Source organism: Taudactylus pleione, unplaced genomic scaffold (assembly GCF_031769625.1).
Source record: "Taudactylus pleione unplaced genomic scaffold, aTauple2 ptg000172l, whole genome shotgun sequence".
Lineage (NCBI taxonomy): Eukaryota > Metazoa > Chordata > Amphibia > Anura > Myobatrachidae > Taudactylus > Taudactylus pleione.
In genome coordinates, this window is record NW_028284574.1 from 1,591,506 (window position 1) to 1,604,761 (window position 13,256).

Here is a 13,256-nt window from a genome sequence, read left to right on the forward strand (position 1 = left end):
GCATCCTGGGAGGCTGAAAGCTTAACTCTATGGTGCCCGATGACTGATGTCACACCTATACCCCAAGGTATCCTGTGGATACCCTATGGACCCTGAAGTAGAAAAATGTAATTAAAAAAAACTCTAAAAAGAAGCTTAGGGACTGCTAATCAGCCCCCCTGCGCTAAGGTGACCCAACTCCGACCAGGCACCAACTAAAACTGAGGTGCCTGTGGCGAGGCGGGATATAGAGGAGGATGGACCCAGTGCATCCTGGGAGCAGCAAAAGCTTTAACTGCATGGTGCCCGTGGATCCAGATCCAGCTATACCCCAAGGTCAACCCTGTGGACCCCCTATGGACCCTGTAGAAAATGACAGTTAGTAGCCGATTGGCTGGTACCCTATCTCCGTTCACTTTATCTCCTAACATGGCTTGGTAAATAGACCTCTCAGTCGCTAAGCCTGAACTACTAACCCAATGATGAATTAGTAGTCAACTTACTGCATGTCACCCCCCAGGTATTACTCTCCTATCTGTCTTGCTCTGGATTTCCTCACTCCAACCCTCATGGAACCCCAACAGTGCATGTTTTCCATATGTCCATGGTGGATCATTAGTGACTGAAATTTTAAAAGAGCCACAAGTGACATTAATTATTTCAATATGAGATTCTGTGAGGAGACATGGAAAATATGCACTGTTGCGGTTCCCTGACGACTGGGAACACTGGTCTAGCCTGCAATCTTCACCAATAAGACATTAAATAGCAATTACTCCTCCATGCTCTCCACTTGTCATTTTACAGCAGTAGGCCTGTGCAAGTCAATAGAAGTGTGTGCTAAAATGTATCTAGTATGCTGTCAAGGTATATATATAGTACTGTCAAAATGTGTCAGTACTAACAACTTATTGTTACTAACGGGGAAAAAAATGACTGTTGGTAGCCATGGCTTCAAGCCTCAAATGTGTTTTCTATTCAAACTGGGTTAATGTGAATTGTGCAGTTCAATTTAGATTGTCTACTGAAGCATATGAATTAAACATTAATATCCACTGCCAGTAACCTAAGCAGCACTGAATCCAGAGCATGAGAAAACAGTCAATGAAAGTCCAGCAGAATCACACCATTGTATGTAGGAGGGGCCACGAGATACAAAGAGCAGTCTATGCAACTGCCTGACTACACAGAGCGTGGTTTCCTAATGTTGGAAATAGTGCTTTTATCCAGGGAAAATTATACAGAAGAAACCTTTTACCTCTGGCTGTTCAAGTAGTCTAGTCCAGCGCATGCATTTCCTAAATTAGCTTGGCCACTTTTCCAGACTTGCCTCTAAACATACATTTCTCTGAACAGATTAGTATTTGCACACATTTTACAAACTATTTTATAGACCGGTCAAATAAACCCCAAGCTATATATAAAGGCACATTTTGTATTTAGTATGTGTCTCATCATATGCATGTGGCCGACTCAGGAGGGAATTCTAGCAGTTATACTGGAATGGGGTGGTGGCAAGTAAGAAATGAACTGGATATTTCAGCGGTGAAGGGCGGATCATAGCCCACCTGCCGCTATGTGCCTGCATAGCAGGGCTCGTTAGGGAATGGGGCTGCAAGAATACGGTTCTCATTTTCACTAGATAGACGTTTTTAAAAGGGCAAATCTTTCCTGTAACAGAATAGATAAAGTCTGCTTGTTTTGTATAGTATTTCTACTCTGAAACTAAGCAAAGGTTACCACGGATCATGACACATCCATGCCTTTGCTCAGCACAGCAATTCAGTAGCATGCTTTGTCAGGAGAGGTTTTACATGCTTGAATATATGTACTTAACTGAAAAGTACTGCTTTGTGACATCTGAGAAACAAGCCTTTGTAAAGATATATAAACTGTTGCACGGCATGGCATCTGTACAAATATTGCATGGCAGGACCTTAATACAAGTATCAGATCTATCCCTGGAGCTTTTAGGTTAGTACTAATACAGCCTAAAAGGCCCATCTCCACTTGAAAGAAGGAGTGTGCTAGTTAGCAGTATGTGATGGCATTTTAAACTAGGCACATTTCACTGGCAACATATTTTACCAATGTTATCCACAAACATAGTCCTGCACATGGACCAATCAAAAGATTTGCCATAGGAATTATTGGTACCCCAAATCCACATAACCAAACCCTTTAAAAGGCAGTCTGCCCACAACAGATGCTTTAAACATCTACCCAATAAGCATTAAGACTATGATCCAGGGGTATCCGGATGATGGGTCTACAATAAAAAGGTAGACCGTAAATGTGTCGATACCAGAAAGTAGACAGTCAATAGGTTGACAGGGTTAAAAAATGTCAACATTCAAATGGTCGACACAAAAAAAACATTGACGTGGGTTTTCACAATTTTTGTTCTAAAGGAACAAAACAAAAAATGATCTGTCGCCCTATTGATACCATCCACCTATTGACATGGTCTGCCTTTATATTGTAGACCTATTAAACCACACCTGAACCAGGATGTGCTTCATTATTATTTAAAGGAGCATAATATCCAAATGTGTCCTAAACCAAGTGCAACAAGTGACCCATGGGCACCTGCTTTTGAAGCGATAAATATTTCCCTACTCTCTACCTTTATGTGCCACAACATAATAAAGACGACATTTTGCTATGATCTATACAATCTGTGCAAATTGCTAGATCTGTGGATTGAACAATGGATCCTTACCTCCAGCATACATCACTGCCAGCATGATTGAAGAAATCCAGGAAACTTCACTGCTTGTTGCTCCAAATATTACTTCTATGTCTTTAAAGAAGACGGTGATAGACTTGGGGAAGGCATAAGAGAAGCCTATAGATATAAAAGCCCCAACCACCACAGCCCAACCCCATCCTCCTTCAGGTGGGGTGTAACCCACTGGACCTCCAATTGCAGGCGGCATCTTTCTGGAGTTTCAAGATCTTCCGAATTCTAAAAAAAAAAAAGAAGAAGAAAGAGTATAGATCGTGTCATGATAAACATTATGTAAGTTCAAAAGCTATTGGGATTTCCATGCCACTCTCCAATAATTTATTGGAGGGACCATAAAATGGAAGTCTATTTGTGACAAGTCAGTGCAATAAGTGGACAAATTAATGCAAATGGTCTCCAAATAATTGTGACTTACTGGCCTGCTTTAGAGATGAAGGATAATTATTTGTAGTCAGCATTTATGATACAAAGCCCTCTACTGGAGTGAAAAAAAAACAAAACAAAAAAACAAAACATGGTATCGTTTAACATTAGTAAAAGCACAGAAACCACCATACAGAAACTTTTATATAATACTTTGCCACTTTCATTTGTGCCTGTGGTCAGAAGCTGCAAAAAAAATAACCTGTTTAGATGCCACTTGTTCTATTTACTTGAGTTCAAACAAGCAATCAGCAAGTGAACACATTCATGCGGTGTCCATAGAACGCAACATTTCAAATATTTAACAAGTAGTGTCTCTGGACTTTCCTAAAGGGATGTAGTCAGCATCACTCTGTACGGGTAGCAGACGGTGGAAATACCGGCACCAGAAACCCGACCGCCGGCATCCTGAAGGTAAGTATCGGGGGTTAAGTTTAGGCACTAAGACGGGAGCTTAGGGGTTAGGCTTACCTTACCTACCGAAGGGTGTCAGGATGCCACTGAGTATTCTGACCAGTGGAGTCCTGACCTCAGGGTTCCCATACCCAACCCATCCCAAATGCTCTAAAAGGAACATATAGCTGTAGAGGGTTACAGTACATATATTTTTTTTTAAGTTACAGCTACCATTGTAATGCAAAATGCTGGCTGGTAACATTTGACCATAGCTCCCAACATTCAGAAATTTGTCAAACTTGGCTTCACTACTATGTCTACCTCGTCTGTGTAGAAAGCATTGTCAAAACCTTGACAATGCTTTCTACACAGACGAGGAAGAAACAATTATAGCAGTGGAAATAAAAACCAGGCCAATAAAAATTGCTGAACCAGCTGACTACTGCGAAGATCACATTACAAAGTCACCTCTGTCAGAATGGATTGTATTATGTAGTCACTATCTAGAAACAGACTACTTATAGATTGTGCAAGTAGACAATGCACTGTAAAGCTTTATTTAAATTCAAAGACTTTGCATAGTAGAGAAACCACTTTTAAATGACCTGAAAATCAGGTGTTGAAAAAGACTCATTAAGCCCAAAAATCAATTTTTCAGTTATGCAACAGAGATGAGCCAAAGATAAAATATACTGTTCAAGTTCTACTGCAGCACTAAGTAAAGTATCAGATCTCTTCTAATTTACAGGTGGCTGAAGCAACTCACACATCTTGAAGCCGAAACTGCAGTCAGTGGGCTGCTGTGACATAACCAGCCCTGCTCCTCTGTATAAAGCTACACAAAGCAGATCACCAATTCTCTGGGTCATAAGTTAATGTTGCATTTCCCCCCCCTAACATGGCGCTATGCTGGAAGACCATGAAGGACCTGTTCGTGTAGACCAGGGGTCTTCAAACTTGGCCCTCCAGCTGCTGTGGAACTACACATCCCAGCATGCACTGCCACCTTTTTGATATAACAGCTATATCAAAAAGGTGGCAGTGCATGCTGGAATGTGTAGTTCCACAGCAGCTGGAGGGCCAAGTTTGAAGACCCCTGGTGTAGACCCTCAAGTTATTTCAAAGATATTTTTTAGCGTTGTAATATACAGCCTTGGTATAAATTTATTTCAAAGCGTGGTTTTAAGTTTTGAAAAAGTATAAAATGCAACAAAATGCACCAAAATTGGCGACAAAATACAAAAACCTTTATGGAATCCATAATAAAAATGATTCTATACTACTAGGAAATAATGGCTCACTAACAAGAAATATATATATATATATATATATATATATATATATATATCTCCATGCATATAGCAGTCATGTGACAGAAGAGATTGCTACATCATGAGACATGACCCATCAAATGTAGTTTTAAGGCTGAAAGGCAAATGCTGGAGTTTGAACAGCAACAAATAATGGAATGCGATCTAGGACGCATTTTATCCTTTTGTTTGCACAGCAGTTAGCATAACTGACTCAAAGCACTGGGTCCATAGGTTTGAATTCAGCCAGGGCACTGTATACATATTGTAGGTTTTCACTAAATTTATTTCAGCCCATAGAAGAGCTCAAACCAGTATTATAGTATATGTGCCAAATAAAAGAGGAAAGTTACTGCCTCTTCATGGAACAGAACAAAGCTGGCAATACCAGTCACATTAGAACAATTACACCATTACATTATATTGGAGTGTGGAATGTCTGAAGAACAAATGATTAAGAGTTGTCAAAGCTTTTTCTACATCAATGTTCCATTTCTAGTTATATGTGGCTATGTGTAGGGAGAGTTCAACTTACCACCATAGCATTCATGTTAAATATTACAATGTAGTATTAACTACAGCAATGGCCAAATGTTGAGAATGACTCAAGTATCGGTAATCACAAAGTTTGCTACTTCAGTGTTTTTAGACCTTTTTGTCAGATGTTACTATGGTATACTGAAGTAAAATTATAAGGATTTCATAAGTGTCAAAGGCTTTTATTGACAATGACATTAAGTTTATGCAAAGTCTCAATATTTGAAGTGTTGACCCTTCTTTTTCAAGACCTCTACAATTACCCCTGTCATGCTGTCAAACAAATTCTGGGCCACATACTGACTGATGGCCACCCATTCTTGCCTAATCAATGCTTGGAGTTTGTCAGAATTTTTGGGTTTTTGGTCTGTCCACCCGACTCTTGAGTATTAACCACAAGCTCTCAATGCGATTAAGGTCTGGGGAGTTTCCTTGCCATGGACTCAAAATTTCAAAGTTTTGTCCCCCAAGCCATTTAGTTATCACTTTTGCCTTATGGAAAGGTGCTCCATCATGCTGGAAAAAGGCATTATTCATCAACAAACTGTTCTTGGATGGTTGGGAGAAGTTGCTCTTGGAGGATGTTTTGCAACCATTCTTTATTCATGGCTGTTTTCTTAGGCAAAATTATGAGCGAGCCCACTCCCTTGGCTGAGAAGCAACTCCGTGTTATGAATCCAAAGGACTACTCCGTGCAAACCCCCTAGAAACCAGGCTAGCGAGGTCTTCCACCACTAACAGCCACCTGTTGCTCCCATAGAACTAAACACGTTTACCGGTGCTTAGATGGCAGCCTGGTTTTAATATTTGTGGTAGTAGCGGTTTACATGAATAATCAAATGGGATCCAGTGGTGATGTGAGGAACAGGAAGCAAAAAGTCAATGGCACGGCAAAGGAGCCGACGGTGCGGTTAAAGAACCAGTGGTGTGGCTAAAGAGCCAGTACACAATTTGGTGTACTTGAGATGCAGAAATGAGAGCTGATTGTGTGGCTTGAGAGCCAGTACACAACTTGGTATACTAGAGATGCGGCTTTGAGAGCCGATGGCAACAGGGAAGCTGCCGGTGCGGCTGGGAAGTCTATAACTGGTGGCTAGGCAGCTGGAGAACCAGGATACAATATAGTGAAAAGGCACAGAATGCTGACCATGCAGTAGAGCCGAGAGAACCAAAAGGAACGCTATAGTCGGTGAGGCGCCAAGAGGCCAGCGTGAACAAATAGGAGAAGGAACCAATCAGGCCGTGCTGTGGATAACACGTGACTTCCTGTGGCATGCAGATCACCTAGTAACTGAGGGAACCAGAACAGCAGCATCAGGAGAATGTAAACTGCTAGAGGGAGACAAGTCGTGACTGCGACTTGTAACACCCCACACATGAATGGTCTCAGGATGTTTTACTGTTGCCATGACACAGAACTGATGGTAGCGCCCACCTTTCCTTCTCCGGATAAGTGTTTTTCCAGATGCCCCAAACAATCTGAAAGGGGATTCATCAGAGATAATAACTTTACCCCAGTCCTCAGCAGTCCAATCCCTGTACTTTTTGCAGAATGTCAGTCTGTCCCTGATGTTTTTACTGGAGAGAAGTGGCTTCTTTGCCACCCTTCTTGACACCTGGCCATCCTCCAATAGTCTTCATCCTGTGTCATGCCAACAGAAAAACATCTTGAGACCATACATATGTGGGGTTGCTTTTCAGCCAAGGGAGTGGGCTCACTTACAATTTTGCCTAAGAACACAGCCATGAATAAAGAATGGTACCAAAACATCTTCCAAGAGCAACTTCTCCCAACCATCAAAGAACAGTTTGTTGATGAATAATGCCTTTTCCAGCATGATGGAGCACTTACCATAATGCAAAAGTGATAACTAAATGGCTTGGGGAACAAAACATCAAAATTTTGAGTCCATGGCCAGGAAACTCCCCAGACCTTTACCCCATTGAGAACTTGCGGTCAATCCTAAGAGGCGGGTGGACAAACAAAAGCCTACAAATTCTGACAAACTCCAAGTATTGATTAGGCAAGAATGGGTGGCCATCAGTTAGTATGTCGCCCAGAATTAGATTGACAGCATGCCAGGGAGAATTGTAGAGATCTTGAAAAAGAAGGGTCAACACTGCAAATAGTGACTCTTTGCATAAACTTAACGTAATTGTCAATAAAAGCCTTTGACACTGATGAAATGCTTATAATTTTACTTCAGTATACCATAGTAACATCTGACAAAAAGGTCTAAAAACAATGAAGCAGCAAACTTTGTGAAAACCAATACTTATGTCATTCTCAAATCTTTTGGCCATGGCTGTACACAATTTCTTTTTAGTCAGTATCAGTGCCTATACACCTACGTACTTTAATTCAAAGGCGCTCATCTTATCAAAAATCAAGGTAATCTAATTTAACTGAGCAGCTGACTACATTAATAAGCGCAGAACACATTTATTTCTAAGACATTTTTAGTGAGCTTACGCCCCAAGTACAAATATGGGTGGATGTTCCTAAGAAAGTTCAACAGGATTAACCCATTATAAAAACCAAAGCAATAGTGCATAAATGTACTTACTTTAAATGCAGATTTAATTCAGTTTGCCTTACTAACCCTTTTTGACATAATCAGCCAAATTGTCTTCAATTACAATTAGAGAGATTTACAGAATGTTTAGCATCATTCAGCATTAGTAAAAAGTACCAGATATTCCCATAATTTGTCAGAGTGTGCATTTCTACAAGTATCAAATAGATTTACTGAGACAACTCAAACGCTTAAGGAGATCTATAGACTAGGGGTCAGCTGATTTTTTTCTATCAATGTGCTAAAGTCATGCTCATGTGCCATTTACACATCTTCTGCTTCATGGGAAGTCTGTCCACCATGGGTTCACCTTAGGATGCCTGCGTTATGGGGTTACAGGTGACTAACCGTAGTTTCCATATTCTGAGCAGGTTTTCAGAAACTCTCTTTCAGATTTCTTCCAGCTATTCAATTAACATGACTGCTACTTTTTTGTGCAAGAATGCACAGGATTAGCAGTGTTAAGCAGCTTCTCCCGTGCTAAGTGCCAGACGCGATGCAGTTACTGCACGCACACAACTAACGACCAGCCCCTAAGCCCTACTTAATGCGGATTTCTCCTTGCACCTAAGGGGGTTCGTAAAAAAAAATAAATAAATAAAATTACTGTATGTTTGTTAATTAATATTAATGGAAACATAAGAATTGTTTTTACTTATCACCTTGTGGCCACTAACATTTCTCTTGCACGCTATAAAGTTACGTAGGAAAACATACAGTGCTGGACTACCGTAGTTCTCGGCAATAGGTGCAGTTGACCACGAAGGAACATCGCAGACAAATGAATTCCCCCATTGCCTGTTATTTCTTTTGTCTAAAAATAAACCACATCTGCACAACTGGAAATGCAGTTATTCAAGATTCCAATTATTTGAGGGAATATATTCCAAGAAGAGAGTCTCTGTACAGATTGATGTAGTCAGGGGCAAAGCATTGGTCATTTGTATTGCAGCATAAGATGGAACGGACAACAGGATGTAATGCAGCAAGGAAATCTATTGACGTTGCAACAGATTCAGAGACTTTCCAAGTGCAAAAAAAACAAAAACAGAAGAATCAGATTACAGAGCAATGAGGAGTTATCTTTAGTTTTTGCACCAACAGGGAAAAACCAAGAGTAATAGGGCTCAATCCAATTAGGTGCAAATTGCGTGTTTGTTTCTTGAAACTCGCACACATCGCAGCAAAGCGCACTCCCAAGAATTCTCCAATCCAATTAAAAATGAGTGAATAGACACTACTCGCAGCAGAGGGGTGAGAGTTGACTGCCAAATGAGATTTGCGAGAAATGCATGAAAATGTGGGGAGACCTTCCTGGAGCCCCCAAAATGGATACGTTCGTTAGCAGGACCATATAGAAGGCTGTTCGTGGGCATTAGGAAGGTAATGTAGGTTTTTAAATGGTCAAATGGCTGATGTGTTATTTTATTTTTTTAATGCAAGAAAAATTAAAAAAAAAAAAAAAGTAGGAAAAAGGGTGATTTTAGGGTACTTTGAGGGCACCTTGAAAAATCGAAAAATTCTAAAAACAATTTATTCAACAAAAAAAATTAATGTAATTAAATTTGGGGTGCCTAAACTAACGAAAAAATATGAGATATGGTAAGAACTTACCCTTGTTATCTCTATTTACACGAAGTCCATAGGGTTCCACAGGATACCTTGGGGTATAGGTGATGACGTCAGGCATCGGGCACCATAGAGTTAAGTTTCAGCCTCCCAGGATGCACTAGGGTCCCCCTCCTATACCCCGCCCCCGAGCCAAGGCATCTAAGTTAGGTACCAAGCCATAGGCCGGAGGAGGAGAAGGAAGAGAGAGAAGAAAGATCTGGACACACACAAGAATCACATTCTCACCAGAGGGAGACGGAAAACCCGGTGACCAGAGTAAAACCCATCTGCAGCACAGGTGCGACAGGGCGGGAGTCCTGTGGCACCCTATGGACATTGTAGAAATAGAGATAACAAGGGTAAGTTCTTACCACATCTCATTTTCTACTTCAGGGTCCATAGGGTATCCACAGGATACCTTGGGGATGTCCCAAAGCAGTATCCATTAAGGGTGGGGACGCTCCTGTGCTGAAAGGAGAATCCGCCGCCCGAAGGAAGCATCCTCAGAGGCAAAAAGGTGTCAAACGCATAATACCTCACAAAGGTACGGACAGAGGACCACGTAGCAGCCTTGCAGATCTGGACTGCAGAGGCACCACGTCGAGCTGCCCAAGAAGGACCCACAGACCTAGTGGAATGAGCCTTCACAGAAGGAGGAACCGGCAGGCCTTCATGAAGATAGGCTTCAGAAATAGCCATACGGATCCAGGCTGCCAAAGTTTGCTTTGAAGCAGGCCAACCATTTTTACGGAAGCCATAGAGGACAAACAAGGCGTCCGACTTCCTAAACGAAGTGCGGTCAACATAAGTCCTTAAGGCCTGCACAACATCCAAAGTGGCCTCACCCACTGAAAGGCTAGGCGAGTTAAAAGCTGGAACAACTATTTCCTCGTTAACATGAAACTGGGAAACAACTTTGGGAAAAAATTCAGGACGAGTGCGTAGCACTGCCCTGTTCCCATGAAAAATCAAGAAAGGGGGTCTACAAGAGAGAGCCCCTAAATCCGAAACGTCTGGCCGAAGCTATAGCCAGAAGGAAAACAGTCTTAGCTGTTAGCCATTTAAGATCCACTGAGCCCAGTGGTTCAAACGGCGGTCCTTGGAGAGCCCTCAGGACCACAGCCAAGTCCCAAGGCGCAACAGGTGGAACAAAAGGCGGCTGAATTCGCAGAACGTCCTGCATAAAGGTGCGTACATCAGGGATTGTAGCAATCCTACGGTGAAACCAGACAGACAGGGCAGAAACCTGCACCTTCAAAAAAGCAAGGCGAAGCCCATGGTCTAGTCCCGCTTGTAGGAAGGCGAGTACACGAGACAGACGAAACTCCCGCGGTGCATAACCTCTCGGTCGACACCACTGGAAGAACGTATGCCACACGCGATGGTATATTCTGGCAGAAGACTGTTTCCGAGCTCTTAGCATGGTTCGCACTACAGAGCTGGAAAACCCACTGGACCTTAACATGGCCGTCTCAACAGCCACGCCGACAAAGACAGCAGAGTGAGGTCCGGGTGAAGACAAGGACCCTGTGACAGAAGGTCCGGTCAGAGCGGTAACCGCAGAGGACTGTCCACGGACAGACCCTGAAGGTCTGAGAACCAGTGCCGTCTGGGCCATGCGGGAGCTATCAACAGGAGTGTCCCTCCTTCCGGTTTGAATTTCCGGATTACCCGTGGAAGAAGGGAAACCGGAGGAAAGAGATAAGCAAAACGGAACGTCCACCGGACGGACAGAGCATCCACCAGAGACGCCTCTTCGTCTTGTGTGCGAGACCTGTACACCGGCAACTTGTTGTTGTGCCGGGACGCCATGAGGTCGATCTCTGGAAGACCCCACCTGTCCACCAGCAGTTGAAAAACGTCCGGGTGTAGGGACCATTCCCCCGGATGAACGTCATGGCAACTGAGAAAGTCCGCCTCCCAGTTTAGCACTCCCGGGATGAAGACAGCTGATATGGCCGGAAGATTGCGCTCCACCCATACCAGGATCCGAGACACCTCTACGAGAGCCGCCCGACTTCGGGTTCCTCCTTGCCGGTTTATGTAGGCCACGGTGGTAGCGTTGTCCGACTTACCTGCACTGGGTGACCTTGGAGAACCCGATGTGCCTGCTTGAGAGCATTGAAAACCGCTTGGAGTTTCAAGATGTTTATTGGAAGCTCTGCTTCTGCCGGAGTCCACCTGCCCTGGAACAAGTGTGGACCCGACACTGCTCCCCAGCCCCGAAGACTGGCGTCCGTCGTCAACAGGACCCAATTCGCCACCCAGAATGGACGACCCTTGTTGAGATGGGTCGTCTGCAACCACCAGGCTAGAGACAGGCGAACTTCCGGAGTGAGCACCAACGTCTGGGACTTCAGACTCTGAGGCAGTCCATTCCATTTGGACAGGATCAGGTGCTGCAGAGGTCTGGAGTGAAACTGGGCATATTCCACCATGTCGAATACCGACACCATGGAGCCCAGAAACCTCATCGCCGAGTGCAGACACCCCCGGCGGCTCTGCAGACAACTGCGCACCCTCGACTGTAAGGCAGAGATCTTTTCCCCCGTCACAAAGATCCTTTGCTGTCCCGAGTCCAATAAGGCTCCGAGATGCAGAATCTGCTGAGAAGGGATCAGGGTGGACTTCTGCCAGTTCATCAACCAGCCGTGCCGTTGCAGTAGTGCAATGGTCAGGTCCAAGTGGCGCAGAAGGAGCTCCGGAGATCCTGCCACTAAGAGAAGGTCGTCCAAGTACAGCAACACACGGACTCCCTGCAGCCGCAGGGAAGCCGCCATGACCGCCATCAACCTTGGTGAAAACACGTGGTGCTGTCACCAGGCCAAAAGGTAACGCCCGGAACTGAAAGTGGTCGCTGCGGATTGCAAACCTGAGGAACTGCTGATGGCGCGAAAGAATAGGGACATGCAGGTAAGCATCCTGCATGTCCAATGACACCATGTAGTCCCCAGGTTCCAGCGCCAGAATGATGGACCGAAGGGTCTCCATCCGAAACTTCGGCACCCACAAAGACATGTTGAGAGCTTTGAGGTTGAGAATCGAACGAAACGACCCATTGGGTTTTCTGCACAAAAAAGAGATTGGAATAGAATCCCTGGCCCCTCTGGGAGAATGGAACAGGCACTATAACTCCAGCCTGGAGCATAGTGTGCAAGACCTTCCGCAGCTCCGTGGCTTTGTTCCGGTCTGATGTTAGACCCGTGGTGAAGAATCGAGCCGGGGGTCTGTGCCGGAAGGAGAGGGCATACCCGTGTGAGACCACCTCGAGAACCCAAGTGTCTGTCGTGGGGACCGACCAACACTGGACGAACTGCAGCAGGCGGCCTCCCACTTTGGGATCCCCCAAAGGGAGGCCTGGACCTTCAGGCCGCAGGCTTGTGATCTGGCTTAGGGGCCGGACGTCTGGTACTCCAGGCCTGCTTCCGGGGCTTGGCTGATTTCTTGGGGCCAGCCTGTCGGGGAAAGGACTGTGCTTTAGGCCTACCCTGGGCCCTATAAGGCCGAAAGGACGACATACCTGAACCGGAAGGAACTGCAGCAGACGGGAGACATGCCGATTTGGCTGCCGCCAGCGTGGCTACAATTTTGTCCAGGTCCGGACCAAAGAGAACTTCTCAGTTAAAAGGCAACGCTTCCAAACACTTTTTGGAATCCGCGTCCGCCTTCCAAGAT

The 13,256-nt window shown here is 44.3% G+C and overlaps 1 protein-coding gene across 1 annotated transcript in view; it reads right to left on the reverse strand.

Annotated features, from left to right (window-relative positions):
* The window catches only part of SLC16A1 (solute carrier family 16 member 1), a 48,177-nt gene that overhangs the window by 19,094 nt on the left and 15,827 nt on the right, over positions 1 to 13,256 (reverse strand). Inside the window, exon 2 of the mRNA XM_088475447.1 lies at positions 2,702 to 2,947. Coding sequence (XP_088331573.1) covers positions 2,702 to 2,918 — 217 coding nt within the window. The 5' untranslated portion in view covers positions 2,919 to 2,947. The remainder of the gene's footprint in view (positions 1 to 2,701; positions 2,948 to 13,256) is intronic.